Here is a 20271-nt window from a genome sequence, read left to right as displayed (position 1 = left end):
GGTAGGCCCGATAGTAAATCATCGCCCAGCATGCATTCTATTTGTTACGTCTCATGAATATTCATTTCAGTTCTCAGCGAGCTGTCCGTTTTTTTTTTCCACACGCATACATTGCGTATTACAGTATGTGCTACGTTTTATCCATATTAGCGCATGCGCTGTGTAAGTCGTACTACAATACGAAATGCGCTAGGACTATAAAAACCTCGGATAAACTCTTTCACAGGGCTCTCAAAACAGATCATATTGTAAATCGACTTCGCCTGCCGTGATTGTAAGTATCTTATCTAAGAGTAAGGCTACTGATTTCAGTATAAAACCCTCTATTTTGGTCTCTGGTCACATAAATGCTTAGCCATATCAGGTGCTTCCGTGACAGGTATAGGTTTGCTGTGCGACCCCTTTACGGTACGTATTTGTCCGTATGGGGTCGCTGCTGCGGTTAGTCAGCTGTGTGTCAAGCCAAGGTTGTTCCGCGCAGTTGGCTTGTATGCTCAACTTGAGACTATGACTAGAAATATGAGGAGTAGACAGCCGATTGAATATTATAATCATAGACACTAGACTAGACTGTTCTAGGTGATTTCCGATTTTTTTTTTCTTCAACTTTCAGAGTTACATATTTTGTTGAGACTCAATCAGCAGAGTCCAGAGACTCGGTCAATCTTCTGACTGAGTGATATTGTTGACAACAATAATTAGCGTTCACCGTATAGATTCTAGGTTCCTATATTTTATTCTTGTAATGATTTTTAATGATTATGATTGTAAATAATAATAGAGTGTCTAGATCTAGATTCTAGTAGGTTTTAGATATTGTCTACTACTGGTACTATTATTAGTCTACTACTAGGCCTAGATACTGCACTGTAAGTTTATATACTGCTGAGACCATGTCAACAAGTACTAGAGGTCTACTTAGTACTAGAATCTCTTCAACATTATCCAGAGCTTCAGTGAAGGGTAGTAGTACGTAGTAGAACATGTAACATTAGGTGTGTGTGTGTGTGTGTGGAGGGGGTCACAACATGGTTTTGTGCCTACAACAATCTAACGTCAGATCTAAAGGCAATAGAGCTAGCAGTAGGCACTAGTTGCATTCTAGTCATTGATCGACTGCCTTTTTAAAAGCTGTGCCGAAATATATACTTTGCCTTGAGAATTTCTTGATAAAACTATTGGCAGAGGTGACGAAACTTTCACTGAGTTTGAGGGGGAACAGCTCCTCGGTGAATACCTCGGTAATGCTTTTGGAGATACCGAGGCCCACATAGTTTTAACCAGGAATTCAAAAGTATGTTTGTTATATATTTGGGATCAAAAATTTAAACAAAAGAAGGGGAAAATGTGAGGCAAAAAGTTGTACGGTGGATGTGATGTTGTTGTGGAGGGATCCTACATTGCTACAGTGATCATATGAAGCAGGGCGTGATGTGAGAATTGCTTTGTGATATCAAAATTTTCTTGTGACATCATTGAGCCTGAGCATGAACCTGAGCTTTTGATCCTAGCAGAACATTCTTCAGAGACAAAATGACAGACTGTCAATCTGTAGACATATTGATATTCAGAAATAGTTGAAAATACATTGTATAATCACGTAATGCTCTTTTGGCCAATCACTAGAGGAGTGATTTTTTATCCAAAATATGATAGTCTCTAGCTGTGATTTTTTCCTGACAGTAGACTGCTCGTGTGTTAGAATAGTCTTGGAGAAATCAAACCCAATAACGTATGTGTAGGCCTCCTGCTTTTATACTTCGCCCGTGGTTTAATATGTTAGTGTTGAAACGTTGTGTCTCTGTAATGGTACACCTGACCACAGCCAGATTTGTCCAGTTATTGCACTAAAAATACATGTAGAATAAGTGAAGCCCACCAGTAAAGTAGTTTGTAATGCCTGGTAATGTCACCATGCAGCCCTTATGTCCTTGGATAGTGTGTCCTAGCAATGACTGACAGTGTGAAAAGAATGGTTGCTCCCTAAGATACAATTTCTTCATCCTGCAAATGATATTATGATTTTAATGCACATAATAAGCCACCAATCAGCAACAACAGAAATATTGCCACTTCTTTGAACCAAACCTCTGTAATAAGTGCAGAATTCTTGTAATATCTCACCTCCAGTTATATGCAGAGACATGCTCTAGGGATTGTTTCAACTTATACATCTCCCAACCTTTAATGCTTCCCCTCCCTCCCCCCCCCCCCATTAAAAAAAAATAATAAATGAAAATCAGTCAATCTGTTGATGAAACAAAAATAAAAGAAGGCATGCCATTCAATATATGCCCAGAACATAAACCTAATTTCAATTCACATGAACAAAGTAACCTTGGAAAAAAATGAAATTTGCACCCGAGTGGGAAATTTGAATTTTGTATATTTTCATTTCAGCAGAATCAAGATATTAATTACTGGAACATATAACAAGTGGAAATATTCACATGCTTTTGCTTTTGCACTTGTTTCTGGTCTTGCCAAATTTGCCAAAATGTCCACTTTTACAGTAAATGATATTATGCATAAAATGGAAAAGAAAGTCATGCTCATGGTTTGTTATGTTCAAGTGTTTCTCCTCTTTCAGCAGAATTGGTGATTACCTCTGTATTTCCGAAAACAGCAGCTCCAATAGCTACCAGAGCAATGCCATGAGGGAATTGAATTTCTTCCCCAGATCTGTTTTTTTAATGACTTTTCATTTTCCTCCCTTCTTCAACAGGTTCCCTATGAGAACCTCAACAAGAATTTCCGAAACTGCCAGAAGGTGATCGACCGTGAGGTCGCCCATGTGATGCAGGTGATGTAACTCAGAATCAGTTAACATCAAGGAAATCGCAAATTATGTATGGAGTTGCAATCTTTACCTAGCTCTTTAATCTGCAACAAATTGATTATTGGCACTTTACCTATAATTGAAGTGTTCCAAATTCTAGAATATAGGTTCTATTTTTGTTGGGAAAAACAAAAATATTTACAGTACATAATTTTGATATAAATGCTTTGTCTGAGGGGAACACACAAGCAAATGCTCAATGTTCATGTCTCGATGAATGATTTATTGGTAAGTGTAATCCTCTGATGTCAGGTTGTATGTCTGATCCTTGCAAATATGGTATCTAAATGTGCAGGAAACATCAGAGCTAAAAATCCTGTAAAGATGAAGATGAAGGACATGGCTGTTGCAAAGCAGCTGAAGACATTCTGGAAGGAGGGAGAAGGTCTTACTTTAACTTTAATTTCATTAAGTTTCTTCTTTCTCATGAGTTCTGTTGGTGCGCATAGAGATGTTACAAGCGGTGCTATGCTCTCTATAGAAATATCGCTCCCGTGAAAGCACATACAAATGTAAGAGCTTTAAGATCTTGACTTCGCTGATTTAATCATTGCATGTTTTCTCCTCTGTCAGGCCACCAATGAGCTGGAAAAATGTTTAGACAGTCAGGAACCAATGGTGGGGTCTGTCGTCACATTCCTAGATTCTGTCGTTGACAAGCTGACGGTACTCAAGAGAAAGGTAAAAATTACTAAATATTTCTCTTTTCTTCAGATTAGAAATGAAACAAGGTTGCTGCAAAGTATTTTGTGCAAATGACAATTCTGGAAGGTACAAGTTGAGAGACGAGATACCTGGTAGTTGTTCATGCTATTCTATGTAAGCAGCAGTACTTCTAGCCTGTAGTTTATTATCAATATCATGCTTAAGGGCGGTGATTTGACTGAATAGTCGGCAGCGCGTCTGCCTCTGGATCCAAAGGACCCGGGTTTGATTCCCAAGTCTAGCTGAATAATGATGTGTTTAATAATAATGGCCCCTGTAGTAAGAGGCAAAAAACACTCTGTCCTCGGATAGGACATTAAAAATGGAGGTCCCATGTGTGAGAATTTTATTTGCAACTCAAGCACATTTAAAAGAACCCACTCAATTCATTCATCACGCAGAGCAGGGTGCCAAACCGGTGACCTGGTCCACCTACTTACCCACGCAAGAAAAATTGGTGAATGATGCCGACCCTCGTGGTTTGCCAGAGGCGACTAGCAATTGTCAACAAATGGTATCAACCAGGCATGTATACATTGTGCCATACGAGAAGAAGACGAAGAATATCAGTATGCAAAAGGATTACATCTTATATGAAGAGAGTAGAAGACAAAGACACAAAATTTAGATTATAGCCAAACACTGGTGATTCCAGAGGGGGAAAAAAAAAAACCGACTACATTTAAAGAGATTAGGAAATCTTTTCGTAGTTTTACCAGAGAAGAATCAGCTTGAAAGTTGAAATTCCTGTCTCTAAAAATTCTAGGCGGCAGAGGCCATTGCTCTTGAAGAGGAGAGTGCCAAGGCGTGTAAAAGGCGTCTGGATCACCTCAAGGAATATGACACGACGTCGGGCAGCGCCCTCTTGCAGTGGAAGAAGAAGAGGATAGACCGCATGCTTGTGGAGTACTTCCTGAGGGCGGGCTACTACGAGACAGCGGTGAAGTTGGCGCGCCACTCGCGGATCGAGGTAGGAACGTCTCGGTGTCTAGCCAAAGTTTTCATGTTTTTGAAAGCATTACTGCCCAGCTCATATGGGCCTTTTTATGGCCCAGTGGTTTAATACCATGTACATATTCATGCAATGTTACCAGACTGTTCTGATGTTGCCCAACTCATTAATGAGAAATATACTTTACATTTGACTATGTTTGATTTGTGTTTGTGTGTGTGTGTGTGTGTGTGTGTGTTTGTGTTTGTTTTTATGTATGAGAGGAGAGAGAAATAGATATATTCATTTTCATAAAATGCACAATGTGTAACACCTATGCAATTGCTATTTTTTATTTTTTTAAAACTTTTTTTTTGCATGGGTGCTTAGAAAGCTGCAGGCAAATTGAAGTCCCCTTTTAAAGACCAAGCAATGAGGATAAAGTGACTAGTGTAGGGACACAACCACCATAACGAAGGGATATGTTTATGAAGATTATGTCCAGTTTATACATCACCCTTTGATGAGTTCATGCCATGTAGGCTCCCCCCCCCCCCCCCCCCCCGCAATTTTTTTTTTTTGGTCTCATAATATAATACCTTTCATTTTGCCTCCTGTTCATACATGTTCCTTGAGGCAAGAAATGTCCGGTTGTCAGCACAGAGGGATGTTCAACCCCCCCGTATTCTCTTAATATAACCTTATGTGTGCTTTGAGTTCTGATCGGCACAGAAAACCCCATAGCATTGTGCACACTGTCCAAAGTCCCTGGCACAGAAAGGGTTAAGCAGTAGTGTTAGTAGTTGAGCGGTCGGGCGGTTTGTAGAGACTCCAACTCTCCCGTTTTCGACAGGAGATCTACCGCCGAAAACCCATTTTCGCAAAATCTCCTGTTTCCTGCTTGAGATTTAATTTCTCCCGCCCTGGCTCTTTGTCTCCCGTTTGGAAAGGATTTCTTACTTATTTCTATCGTATGTTGAAAAAATAAGCCTTAGATAGCACCAGAGAGCATCTCGAACCCTAGGAACTTCGCACACATCAAGTTGGAGTCTCCCGTTTGCTAGGGCTTTCAGGCCGGAGAATCTCCAGATCAGAAGATGCTTTGGGTTGGAGTCTCTGGGTTTGTTGCAAATCTTGCATTGCAAACTCCTCCTACAGTTTTGAAGCAATTTTGATGAAATTTGGGTTACGTGATGACATTGAGGTGTAGATGTGCGAGACAGGTTTTTGTGTTTGTCAGAGAAAGCGTTGCCATGGTAACCACAATTTTCCCAAAACCTTGTGGAGTGAACTACTTCCACAGTATTTAAGCAATTTAAATTCAGATTTCGTATGTATAATATAGGTGTAGTTATGCAAGACACACTTTGTGATTGTACCTGACAAGGCATTGTCATGGTAATGGCATATTTTTGTGAATATCTTGTGGAGTGAACTGCTTCCACAATTTTGAAGTAATTGAACTCAAATTTGGTGTACTTGATGATATAGAGGTATAGATGTGCAGGACATGTTTTTAATGTTTGTCGGAGAAAGTATTGCCATGGTAACCACAATTTTCCGAAACCCTGTGGAGTGACCTACTTCCACAGTATTCAAGCAGTTTATTTCAAATTTGTTATGTATAATGATCTATAGGTGTAATATGCAAGACACACTTTGTGTTTGTACACGACAAGGTGTTGCCATGGTAACAATTTTTTTCTTGAAAATCTTGTGATGTGAACTACTTCCACAATTTTAAAGCAATTTATCTCAAATTTGGTGTATATAATGACATTTAGGTGTAGATGTGCAAGACATGTTTTTTTTTTTGTGTGTGTTTGTCGGAGAAAGCATTGCCATGGTAATCACTATTTCCCCCAAACCTTGTGGAGCAAACTACTTCCACGGTGTTTAAGCAATTTATTTCAAATTCAGTATGTAGGGCCTGTAATGATCTATAGGTGTAGTTATGCAAGGTACTCTTTGTGTTTGTACCTGACAATGTGTTGTCATAGTAACTGCATATTTTCTTCAAATCTTCTGGAGTGAACTACTTCCATAATTGTGAAGCAGGTACTCACAAGGTACTATACACATACACACAGACAGACAGACAGACACACACACACACACACACACACACACACACACACACATAACCTTTTATCAAACCCAGGTTCAATTCTTTTTCATAGGAACGTGGGCTGCGGGAGCGGGGGCATTAATCACCTTTAGTGATACTTCTAGTTTAGGTGTGTGTCAGTCATGGCACAATGAGTATTGGTATACAATTATGTGTCCAGTATGCGGATCCAGCGTGGCATTCATTGTTGGGACACGGTAATCTTACATACCTAGTCATTCTTCAGGCTGTTAGTTTCATTTTATAGAATGGGTAGCGAGAATCCTGCGATCTGATTGGTCGAGAGTTATGTGTTGATTTTTACTGGCCGCACGCTACGTACGCTGAGTCACCGTGTGGTAAACATGTTATCGCGCACTTGTAGCAAGAGTACGCGTACTTGTAACAAAGGTTTGCGCACTAAGCAAGCGTTCGCGCACTCAGGTTGGCCATGCGTCCAGTAAATACTGATGCATGGCTGGCCGTGCGTCCAGTAAAAACTGATGCATGCTTGTTTACGGCAAGCCAAAAGGAAATGCATCCAGTAATTTTGTCATCGGGTAACACGATAGAAAAATGGGTTTTTGACAAGAAAATTACCCATTCTATAAATCAGATGACGCACATGTCTTTTCGTGCGTCAGTCGGAATATAGTGTGCATGCGGTAACTATGGAATTTAGCCTAAACCCACTCGGCTTCGCCTCGTGGGTTAAGCATTCCATAGTTACCTTATGCACACAATTCCGACTGATGCACTCAGACCTGTGCGTCATTTGTATATTTATGAATTGTGAGTTTCATGTCGTGTCTGTACTTGAATTCCTGCCACTTGTCATCCTGTGGAAAGGGGTGCCCCCCTTTGAGCTACTTATTGCTTTGTTGACTTAGATTCTGTAATGCCAGTGATCACTGAAAGACAACAGAAGAGGAACCAAACATCACATCCCCCCCCCCACCAAAAAAAGAAGAAAAAAACAAAATGAAAGAAAGCAAAAACAATCAGGAGGGCTTGAGGCAGAGTTTTTGTTCATATAGAAAGTCTTTATTGGGGTTGATATCAGCTTTGGTCAATTTAAGTCCATTTTTTTCTTCTTTATTCAGGAGTGTCGTAAAACAAAACAAAATTCCTCATATCAGGAGCAATAATCTGGGCGTACATATGACATTCGTCCGAGGCTGAGAATTTGTCATGCTTCAGGAATTTATAGATATCATAAACATTCCTTAGACTTTGTGTGTGTTTGTGTGTGTGTGTGTGTGTGTGTGTGTGTGTAAACTGGAGAGGGAGAAACACATCCAGTCAATAGTATTCCTTTTATTGGAAATATCAGGGAGGTGGGAAGAGACACCAAGGCATGGTAAATTGTGTAAGTGTGGACATTCTGATGTCACACACCCTGTGTTTTTACATGTATGCCACCACCATTTTCCATACACCAGTGTATGGCTTTACATGCAGTGCAGATGTCAACCGCAAGGCCATATAACAAATGTTGACAACCTCACAGCTTTTATATGCTGCCGATTTAAAGAACCAGTAATGAGAACATTTCTTTATCACTATTGTAGAGACTACATGATAGAATTTTTCAACACAGCAGAAAAGAATTGATGTCTGACATGGTGGAGAAAATCTACTTTACCAATATTTATATTTTAGTATAATTTTTTCCTCTGTCAGTCAGTTTATTGTTGTGTGCTTCTGTTCATCTTGTAAGCTACTAAAATGTGTCGCTCGATTCCCTCCTTTATTATCAGAATTACTGGCATGTTCAGTATATTGCTGATGAAAGAAGAAATCTTCTAGTTGCCCTTGAGATAATTACAGTGGTCATGTTTGTTGTAGATTCCTTACTCGACGTTAACAGTCGAACCTTGACTACGGAGCAGAATGTTAATATTAACTACTTTGATTTTTTTAGTCTCGACCCCTTGTCTGTTAAAAGCTATAATGTTTCTGTGTTACGTCAGACCCCACTGTGGAATTCCCCTTCTCTGCTCCCTTCCAGGATCTGACAAATATAGACCTCTTCCTGGTATCCAAAGAAGTGGAGGAGTCACTCGTCAGAAGAGAGACCAGTCTTTGTTTACAGTGGTGTCATAACAACAAAACAAAGCTGAGGAGAATAAAGGTGAGACAGTATGATGATTACTTCAGAATTGACCTTTGACACCATGGCATTATTCAGTTGTTGTTTTTCTTTTGTCCCCTTCCCCCCCCCCCCCCCAGAAAAAAAAGAAGATATCAAACCCTGTGTAAATAAAATGTTGGCTCGTATTTAAGACTTTCTACATTTTATGAAGATTACAATATATCTTGAGATTTTATGGAGTTTGAGATATGAAGTGGTAACTGTTTTTAAATGACATCCTTGGATAGCAACTGCTTGTGAAAAAGTTGACAGGGGAGATGTGGTATGTGTACAGTGAGGAAGTCGGGACCCAGTGTATGTTTTTGTTTGTGCCTGGACTACCATGAGGGCGCCAGAGGCATTCCCATTTTCGGTTTGTCCGTCCATCCATCCTACAGCTCATCGCCACAATTTGAAGAAAAACTGCGCAATTTATTTTCTTGGTACCTGGCCCTGGTACTTTACATGAGCTGCAGATGCACTGATTAGATTTTAGGCAAAATCCCTCCAGGTCATAATGAATAGACAATTATTTTCATGGGTAAGGTTGTGATATGAAGTCAAGGTCGAAGGTCACTGCACTTTGCCTAACAATATCATTTTGCAGCCATAACTTCTGCTAGGAATGCATTTAGGTTGTTGCATGCATTAGTTTTTGTCATGTCCTTCAAGCCTCGGGGCAAGCTTTCTACTGTTCAGGAGCTTCCTCTGTAAATGAAATATGCTTAAGATTTGATGTATAAGTAAACTCATCAATTGATGTGATATAATCTCATTTCATTTTTTATGTTAAAACTGAGGTTTTTCCCCCGACAACCAGAACACTTGTCTGACACTTAACCGACATTGACACAAATGTGTACAAACTGGATTCCAAGTGTGTACTCATACTACAATGTGCCTCATACTACCTTTTGTAATATGTGACCGTGCCTCACAAACCAACAAAAAGTTGCACCCTGTGCTTTTACATTTATTTATTCATTCATTTATTTGGCAAAGTGTAAAACAAAATACCGGTCATAACAGAGAAGCAAATATAACAAGGCCAGGACTCATACTGTAAGAAGCAATGTAAGAACTTGTAGCTGGAGCCCTTAAACAAAAATGGTAAAATAGATTCCAACCATCACATGTTATGACATGGACCATAGCATACGCGAAATTAATCCAAATTGAAATAAAGAATACTTGTACATAATTCGTCAGTTGACAAAAACAAAAATATACCTAAATTTAATAGTTGGCACACACACACGCTCACTCACACATCCATTCTAAATTCACACTGAATAAGAGATGAGAGAAAGAAAGAAAGTCTAGTCAGTCATGGATACCATCTGTCTAAATATGCTGTTTGTATAGAACTTTAAACCTGGAAAGTGTGCTACTAGATTTAAAGTCACCATCAATAGAATTCCATCCCTTGACACCTGTAAAATGTATAGATTGCAATCTTAGAGTTGAATATGTCAAAGGTTTGCAAAAATTATGGCATTCCTGGATGGGATATGAGTGGAATGAGGAATTCATCTGAAACATGTCGTTGAATACTTCAGGCATCAGATTTTGATGATATTTGAATATAAACAAAAAAACAACAACATTCAATTTGACAAGATCAAATATTGCAAACACCCAAAATTGCACAAAGAGTGGTGAACTTGAACAAATAAAATGACTATTATTATACGTAAAGCTCATTTTTGAAGCATATATAATCTGTTAATGTGTACAAATTGTACTCTGTATGTGTTCTTCCATATATTTCATTGCAATAATTGTAACATGTAATGTTCAAAGATACTTTCATTTCAGACTTTAGCATCCATTTATATCCTACCCATCACGTAACAGACTATCGTAAAAGAAAATCCTGAACTTATCATAGCACAAAAATCTATAAAAGACACCATGGACCTGATATGTGGAACTCATTGTCTGCTGATCTTAGACACACTCCTTCCCTTCCATGCTCATCGTATAAAAATGTTGTCAGTGCACTGTTTCATTCAAATTAAAGTAATCTTGCTCACTCTTTCTCTCATATTAATAATCATGACTATTTGCCTACTGGCTAATTCCTTACTTTTATAAGCTTGAAACTCAAATTCCTAGGTAAAGTCATTTTTTGTAATAATGTGATCATTATGTATATTGCTTCAAACTTCTTAATGCTGTAGTTACAATCTCTTCTCTTCTCTCAATGTCTATCTACTGTAAAACGAGGAATGTTTGCGGGCATTTTAATTTCGCGAGCGCCTAAATTCGCAAAATTAAAATGCACATGAAAGTTCTTGTCTACACTATATGCATTGAATGCCAGTGGCAATTCGCGAAAATTTCATGCCGCTAAAAGGTCGTCGGCTCCAATTCGCGAAAATTTCATGCCGCAAATATATTATGTTTTACAGTATCATTCAGGTATGGTGTTTCCCCCATCTATGCCCTCTCATATTTATTGCTGTTTTCTTACATTCCCATGGTGTTGTCGTCCTCGGCTAAATACTATTGAAAGAACTCAAGGTTCAAGTTATTGTCCCCGCCGAACGAGTTCGAGCAGGGGACTATGAAACGGGCTCCGTACGTGTGTGTGTCCGTGCGTCCGTGCGTCCGTCTGTGCGTCCGTCCGTGCGTCCGTGTGTGCGTCCGTGTGTGATCAAAATGTTCAATTTGCTACTTCTCTGTCATTTATGAGCCAATTTTGATTCTGTTTGCTTTATATGATAGCACTACATGGGAGCTTTGAAACTTGTACACAAAATTTCAGTTGTGACCCTTGACCTTGACCTTTGACCTATATTGTACATTTTGCTACAAAATGCTACTCCTTCGCCATTTCTAACCCGATTTCGATTCCGTTTGCATTATGTGATGGCACTAGGTGAGGGCTTCAAAACTTGTACACAGAATTTTGACCTTTGACTTCTTTGACCTTTGACCTTGATTTTTGACCTATATTGTACATTTTGCTACAAAATGCTACTCCTTCGCCATTTCTGACCCGATTTCGATTCTGTTTGCTTTATGTGATAGCAGTAGGTGAGGGCTTCAAAACTTCTACACAGAATTTTCACCTTTGTCTTCTTTGACCTTTGACCTTGATTTTTGACCTATATTGTACATTGGCTACAAAATGCTACTCCTTCGCCATTTCTAACCCGATTTCGATTCCATTTGCTTTATGTGATGGCACTAGGTGAGGGCTTCAAAACTTCTACACAGAATTTTGACCTTTGACTTCTTTGACCTTTGACCTTGATTTTTTACCTATATTGCACATTTTGTTACAAAATGCTACTTCCGGCGGGGACATATATTACGCACCGCGTAATTTCTACTTTTCCTTGTTTACTTTGTGTCTGTGTGTTTTGTTCCTTCAGTTAAAAATAAGAGAGAATTACAAGATACCTTATCACAAGAGGTAGTTATCCCAGTCAAGCAAACTGCTAATTGATAACAGTCTCATCCACATGTACCTTAAGACATGATTAAATGTATGTTCCTGTATTCATGTAATCATTTCTTCTAAGTACTGAAGTATGATATTTGTATTTTGATGTGAATGTTGGTGATTTGTCATAATGATTTCATTACTATGATTAGAGAAACAAAACAAAGTGAAAATGAAAATGCAGCTTACAGGGGCGGATCCAAGAATTCTGTGAAGGGGGGGAGGGGCAAAAATTATTTCTGGGGCCACTTCTGGGTTTGATCAGCAGACAAGCAAAAAAAAAAGGGCTTCAGAGCAATTTTTGGTGCCACTGCAATGAAAAATTAAAGGGAGGGGGGCACATGCGCCACCTTTCAATTTTGTTTTCTTTTATTTTAAGAAAAATTAAAGGGGAATGCACGCCCGGTGCACCACCCTGCAGATCCACCACTGGCTTATGTGAGGGTGTATGAAACAGTGTGTTGCCATATCCTCAGGGGGAAAATAAGGAAAGTAGCCTTAAATTTGACGATGCATGGTAGAAAAACCAACTTTAATACTGAATCGATAGTAAGCGGGTCCATGGGGGAGAAATGTGTTAATTACCTAGAAGGTATCAGTGACCCAGTTTTTCGACCAGAAAAAAAGGAAGGAAAAGTTGTCCATGTACACTGTACGTAATAACCATGTTGCCTCGTGCTGCTGCTATCACATGGCACTTTCATCATTGAAGGTAATTATTAAGCAAATGACAAGATTGTGACCTTCCACTCTGGCCTTTGATTGCTAATTGGTCATCTCTCCCTGACCCTCACTGAGAAAAAAAAAAAAAAAGGACACAGAGAAATGCAGGAGAGAGGAAGAAAGGGATATGTAACAGCAGCAACAACAATGACGGATCTAATAACTTCAACAATTCATCAGAATATTTTCTCTGGCTACAGGGAATTCTTTTGTAGCAAACTTTGTGGGTGGGGATTACACATACCAGTAGCTGTGAGTGCTCCTCTGATATTGTACAATTTTAGTTACACCCTGTGCCATTCACTGGGCATGGACAGTAGACCCTGATACACTTTATCTCTTATGTTGTCGAGAGTAAAATAAAACAAAGCAAGATTAAAGTACATTCAACCATGATTAAGACTCCTTTATGGAACATCCCAGCATTGATGTGTGAAGTGATGTCCTTCAATGCAAGGCTTTCAGGAAATGGTTTATGTCTCTGCCCAAAAGGTTGCTGAAGGCGTGATGTCTGTGGGTTGTCCGTTTGTCTGTCCTACTCAGACTGTGATCTGGGAAGGAATGGGTAAAAAAAATGCACAATTACTAGCCTGAACATGATAGTGGTTATAGTTCAAAGGTCTAGGTCAAGTGTCATAATGTACTTTGGTTAAGAATGCTATTGTCCAGCCGTAATTTTAGTCATTACTAGGAATGGCCAGTATGTGGTAATAAGAAGGATAGAAAGTAATACATAATTAATTGCCATAACTGAGAGTGTTGAACGGTCAAAGGTCACCAAAATTGAAGTGCTTATGTCATTTTCCAGCCCTAACTTTTATTTGGATATACCAGTAAGTGTCAGAAATAGATTGGGAACTGTCCATGCATTCAAACTCACATCTGAGTCAGGAAAACAACTTTACAAGGAGGGGTGTTTTCTTGTGAATTCTCATGTGATCATGCAAGAGGCCAAAAAGCCTCCCCTGTTCGTGCCAGACTTGTGTGGTTTGGGGAAAAATCTGAAAAGAGAGTGACGCCTTAGGCAATGAATACCACATGTGCACTAGCACGCAATAGGGAGGCGAGAAGTACCTGTTACTTCCCCAGTAGACCCAATGTAAACTACCATTTTGTTCTGTATCATAGACTGACAGTCCAACTCGTTGACACCTCCCTGGTCCAACAGTCATGAGTGAACTGTCCCCCTACCTGTGGGGGAGAGAGGGGTGAAAGTATTATAACAGGTGGCTGTGGAAAAAAATAAGAGCTTCTCCTGCACTGCCTTCTGGACCAAGAGACAAATATGAACACAGCAATTATGGACATGGTGATGAAGATGTTGTTAAAACTTGATTCTTGATAAGTGATATGCCTTTGTTGTGCCTATTTGTTGATTCCAACATTGATACAGACACTTCTTCAGTAAAAAAAAAAGAGTGTATTTTTATAAGTATCAAAGCAAATGTCAACAACAAATTTCTGATATTTACCAATAGTTTGAATATTAAGTGAGTTCAAGATTATTGACTTGGTGGCAGAGATGTAAATTATTGTATCCTCTCAAAAGTCAGTACCTTGTCTCCCCGTCATCAATCTCTTGTTCAGAGCACGCTAGAATTCAACCTGAGGACACAGGAGTTCATCGAGATGATCAGGTCGGAGCATCGCCTTGAGGCAGTCAGGCACGCCAGGAGGTACTTTGGGTCCCTTGATGGAGAACAGTTTGCCGAGGTCCAGAAGATTATGGGCCTTCTAGCATTCCCATCCAGCACAGACATTCAGTCATACAAAGTAAGCTAAGTTTGAAGCTGCACTTCATATCAGTTGATTGATTGATTGATTGATTGATTGATTGATTGATTCATTGATTCATTGATTCATTCATTCATTCATTCATTCATTCATTCATTCACTCATTCATTCATTCATTCATTCATTCATTCATTCATTTATTTTCTGCTGTCATTAGTCTATATTAGCAAAGAGTGTTTTGTTTAAAATATTGTTTTCTACTCACCTAATCATTGAATATGTTTGTTTATATACCTATATGTAACAATGCTAAATATTTGTGAATCAGGACTTGTAAGACAATTTTGTGAATGGTTGATTTCACAATAGAAAAACAGAGCGATGGAATTAAGACATATATGCATCATCCCTTTTCATGCTAAAAGTTAAACAATTTGTCACCTTGGATGTGATAGATATTGTATTGTGTTACAGGAGGCAGTATTCTCACATGTTCTTGATATTTTCATTATTCAACTCCCAAAATTCACTGAAAAATAACAACACTGCGAAATATTATATGATGCATGCAGTTTATGATTCGTGACTGATACTGAGCTAATCAGTACAACTTGTGTCAATAATGTGATGTGACTTCAGCCATTAACAAATTATCTTTCAGTGAACTTCATGCACAATCGATCATTGATTTCTGAATATACTTGCACAAAATTGTGATTTGTTTTAGAAATAGGAAGTTGCATGCTTAATATGATAGACCGACGTTAAATCTTTTTGCCGCCATTAACCCGTTGAGGACGAGTCCCTAGTACACTCGGGCAAGTGTCTATGGGAAATGTGTGTTGTAGCAAAATCAGTCCGTCCTCAACGGGTTAATTTATCATCCTCTTTGACTCACTCTTGATGACAGGACCTGCTGGACGATTTACGATGGCACAAACTAGTGAGTCAATTTCGCGAGGAGAACTACAAGCTCTTCCAGTTCAACACGACCCCAGTACTAACACTGACGCTAGAGGCTGGTCTGGCCGCCATGAAGACTCCGTATCCTTTGTGGTTATTGTTATCATCTGCTCATTGTTTGTTCCAGTCTTGGTTAATTGTTATGGAGTACAGGGAACGTTTGATGATCAGTAGAAAAGCCATATGTGGGACTAGTCAAGATATAGATTGAACCGTTTCCTAACAAAGTGATTTCAAACACCATAAATCAGTTAATTTTGTGAAGAAAGAAGCGAGAAGCATGATTACATTAACTGTTTACAGACCTCAGAAACATCCACACCTATATCTAGGTGTGCAAGAAAACTTGAAATACCTTGAGTGAGAGGTCACTATCCTGCACTCGATGATAAATGTAGAGATTTATCAGGTTTGTAAAGTCTTGTATGATTATGAGTGCATATTTTTTCTTGACCATGCCACCCACACACTTGTAATGTTCAGACAATGCTACGCCGATCACGCCAAGAATGCCGATTGCCCAGTATGCAGCAAAAATCTGAATGAGCTAGCCAAGACGCTACCCTTCGCCCACTGCGCCCAGTCTAGGCTAGTCTGCTCTATATCAGGTGGGTGTGGAAAGTAGACAGCAAGCCTAATCAACCTCTCCTCAAAATCTGAGAGTTTGATTGTGATTTTTCACACAGATGTCATACATGTGTGAAATGTGTGAACCGAAAAAAAAAATCATGTTCAGCAGTGAGAATTCGATATTGATCCAAATCTCACATAAAATAGGAGCAAGTATATGAATTTGCTTTTTTTTTTGATGGAATTATGCTGATTAGCAGTAAGCTGTTGTGTGAGCACCAAATGGAGTCACAACATTAATTTTTTTTTTTAAATCCCACCCCATCATGGATTGCCACAGCGCACACATGTGTATAAATTTTTTCCACACACTTGAGCAGGGGGGGTCATGTTCAGGTCAGTGGACATGCATTCTTGTGTGACAGGCAGCGACTAGCAAGCTCAACCTCAACAAATAAGTTGCTCTATTTGCTTGTCTGGTTTTTGGCAAGAAGTATTGATATTTGGACTGCAGTTCAGTCTTCACTTTTTAGATACAAGGTTCTCTGCCATGTTTGAACACCGGCTCACCTTCACCATTGGCTTTATGTGTGAGTGGGCGTTATACATTGAAATCAGTTAACTCTTTATGTGCCATGTTCACACACACGACGACTCAGTCAATGGCGTGTGCCAAGTTTACATATTTTGCTCCAATGCACAGGCCCACCCAAACTGATCGATAAATCACCAAATGATGCAGTACAATGAAAGCTTTACTCGTGATGGCATTCCTGTCACATGTAGCTTGCATTATGTGGTGATTTAAAGGCATAATTTACCATTTGCAGATGAAACAAAAACACAGCATTAGTGCTTTAAAATAGTTCTAAAATGTGAGAAAGGGATAGAAACAACCACTGTAAAAATTTGAATCGGTAAAATCGATGTTAGGTATTGTTAAATATACAAAATGTGAACAATAGTTTAATAAAAATTTTTCCAGACTTAACCGTCTACAGTTACGGTTTATCGAGAAAAATACAGATATCTCCTTTTATTTTAGGCTTTATTGCGAAAATTTTGTATGATAGGATTTTTTGTGGTACAACAGACCTACACATGTGCATTAAATGTCATATCTTGAAAAATTTTTAAATCACTGTTCCCAAAGGTAAACAGCACCTTTAATATCAGGCTGTGTTCCCAATTGGATTTGCAAATAAATTCAAAGTTTCTGCCACTGTTTTTGTGTACAAAAGTCATGCTTAAGGACAATATAGTAGCTACTGATCATTTGAAAGAGAAATAACCATAGATTTGTCATAAAATCTTATACATCATAGCAAATTTTGTCTACAACTTTACTCATTGCATGTCCAGTGTGACAAAAATCTATACGAAGTTACTTGGACCTGAAAACATAATGTTTTCCCAAAGCATGCCTATGTGGCAGTCTCAGAAATATGTGGCACACAGGGGCTTACGCTGTGGTGCATAAGGAGTAAATACAGTGCTTTCATGTGTGTTATATGAGTTCACTTGAATTAGAAAGGACCCTGCTCTGTCTACAGTTTGTGCTGCAACTGCAGGCAGCAATATTTATATTTTGGTCACCATCATGAACCTCACAATATTTCTTGTTGCACATGAGTTTCAATAGTCCTAACCCTTTTAATATTTCCTTTGCAGGGCACGTCATGAATGAACACAACCCACCGATGATGTTACCCAATGGTTATGTTTATGGAGAAAAAGTAAGTGGGAACAGTGCTATCTCAGTTTATGAACTTATTGGAGGGGGGAATTTAAAGATGGCCCTTCCCTTTTGCATTCCTTCCCAAGCACAGAACATGATATATTCCACCAGAATGACAAGACTATTGTAAATCTATAACATTTCTGTGATATTTGAAGGTTGTTAGCCGTTAAAATTCAAATAATGCACTAAACGCTCACCGTAACGTAATCTGTGTACTAGACACAGCTGCATACAGTAATCCTCCTGTGGTTGTAATATGATACTTATACTTCGAACAACAGATATGCATGTTAAAGCTGTCAGAAAAGAAGAATTCGCTAGCTTCTCTTACTTTGTTATCAGTGGCAAATAACAACACACCACTTACATGAACTACATGTACAACTAAGTGCATCACACAGGTCTGTAAAACTAGACTAGTATTTAGATTTGTAATTTTTGCGAAGTTCACAAAAATTATTCAAATCTTAACAGTCAATATAACTAAACAAATAAAGACCCTCTTGAGTTCAAAATTTACAGGAGGTTTCCAAATAGTGTTTTCTTCAATACCTAAGTGTTCTCACCAATTTTTCAAAAATTTGCATGCAAAAGGGATTGGCTGTCTTTAAAGGTCAATGGTTCAAGGTCAGCATTCTAAGAAAGTATGGAATATCACACTTCACCCAATATCTCAAGAGACATTACATGAAATTCATCAAATTGGGGTCAACAAGTTCTTGTGATAGGACTAACCATAGCATAAACTGACAACAATACAATCTACAATGGCAATAAACTAGAATCGTGCAAGCCGAGTGGCTGATGCTGCTGCACATTTCTTCATCTAATTCATTATCTCATTATCTTCTATCTTCCATTCATTCTCTTCTGTTGCGCCACGTCTGTGGAATTCTGTACCAATCCCACTCTTCAATTGTAACATCCTCACTACCTTCAAATCTGAACCGAAGATCTTTGTTTTCCAGCAACTTTGTGAATGATGTGTGACACATTGTGGGAGCTGGGCACCTTTGAATGTTTCTACAGATAAATGGCACTATGTAAATGCTGTTTCATCATCATCATCATCATCATTAGCATATTAAATCCAACATGGATTCCCTCATATAAAACTGTTAGAAATTTGTGATAAGCACATCTGAAAATAAACTGTTTTTGGTAATGAACTTGAGAGAGACTCAATGAAAGTAAGTCAAAATTGGTGTGTGTCATAATGATTTATGGAGATTATCACTGTATGAATTTTGCTAGTGCAGCATGAAAATGACATTGTTAGACTGCTATGCATTTGTATGTCCCTTGATTAATTGGAACAGTCACTGTTCTTATGTCTGCTGTCTCTCTTTCTGTTTTTATTCCCCCTTGGCAGTCTCTACTGGCTCTAGCTGCTGAAAACGACGGCAAAGTCACCTGTCCAAAGACCAAGAAGACGTATTCCTTTGATGAACTGGAGAAAGTTTTCATCATGTGAATGCACCTGCGATGTGCATGGCATTAGTTAGATAGGCTGCAAATTGTCTTTTATGCCTCTGTTTGTTCTCGTTTTTGTCTTTTTTTTTTTTTGAAAGCTGTCAGTTTCCTGTGACAAATGATGGCAACAAATGCAGAGAAAAAAAAATGCATAGTTGTTGTGCACCCTATGGCAAAGATTGCTGCATTTGCATTCTGGTGTCCAAATCGTATGTGTGTATGGAACTTGCCTCGACAGATGGATGTATGATTGTCCACAAACTAATGTACAAAGATTGTATGCACAAACTAAACTTAGCCAGAGCCCATCCAGGTAATCTTCTCATGAGCCACGCCGGAGAAATCCCCGCCAAAGACAACTGATGATCAAGATACTTGCTACATGCACTGAATAGTAGGTGTAGTGAAGTCTGTGGTTAATATTCTGCAATGAATAATACACAGCTACTATTGTATGAGGTCTATTGAATTTGAAATACAAAAAGCCTCGTGTAGGGCAGTTGAACAAACAAATGAGTAGATAAGGCATAAGTATCAAATATTGTAACTGGATTTGGGGAGATATAGAAAGATTAGCCAGCTTATGTGTGATAACTGCACACAGTCAACTATCATTGCAATACAATATTCAAGCTCTGTTTCTCTCATGTTTATTTTGAATAGTGCCGGATACTGTGGCAGGCTTTGTGAAATCTTTGTGAAGAAGCTTGTTACAGAGTGGGTATTACACTGCACACATACATATTTTACTAAATATAAGTTTTTTGTCAATTTTCATTGTCTTTTTGTTGTGGAGTCTGCAGAGTTATAAAATGTCACCCTACAGTTGATGGTATGAAAACAACATGATGTGCACAGCTGAGAAGTCATGTGTTGCTTAGTGTCAGGGTTTTATGT

General features: G+C 38.7%; 1 protein-coding gene across 1 annotated transcript; it reads left to right on the top strand.

The window, feature by feature from the left end:
- Positions 1 to 424: 424 nt before the first annotated feature.
- LOC139708717 (E3 ubiquitin-protein transferase MAEA-like) lies at positions 425 to 19386 on the top strand. Its single transcript, XM_071620650.1, has 11 exons — positions 425 to 441; positions 1186 to 1294; positions 2726 to 2803; positions 3413 to 3520; positions 4311 to 4514; positions 8594 to 8716; positions 14481 to 14666; positions 15538 to 15671; positions 16074 to 16198; positions 17832 to 17896; positions 19274 to 19386. Exons 1-11 carry the CDS (start codon positions 425 to 427, stop codon positions 19373 to 19375), a joined length of 1251 nt encoding a protein of 416 aa, XP_071476751.1. The 3' UTR covers positions 19376 to 19386.
- The last annotated feature ends 885 nt before the right edge of the window (positions 19387 to 20271 follow it).

Source organism: Diadema antillarum, unplaced genomic scaffold, assembly GCF_040938485.1.
Source record: "Diadema antillarum isolate AM-2024a unplaced genomic scaffold, OU_Dant_1.0 seq00001370_RagTag, whole genome shotgun sequence".
NCBI classification, from domain to species: Eukaryota; Metazoa; Echinodermata; class Echinoidea; order Diadematoida; family Diadematidae; genus Diadema; species Diadema antillarum.
Note: the sequence above shows the minus strand (reverse complement) of the source record. Positions and strands in the feature narration are given on the sequence as shown.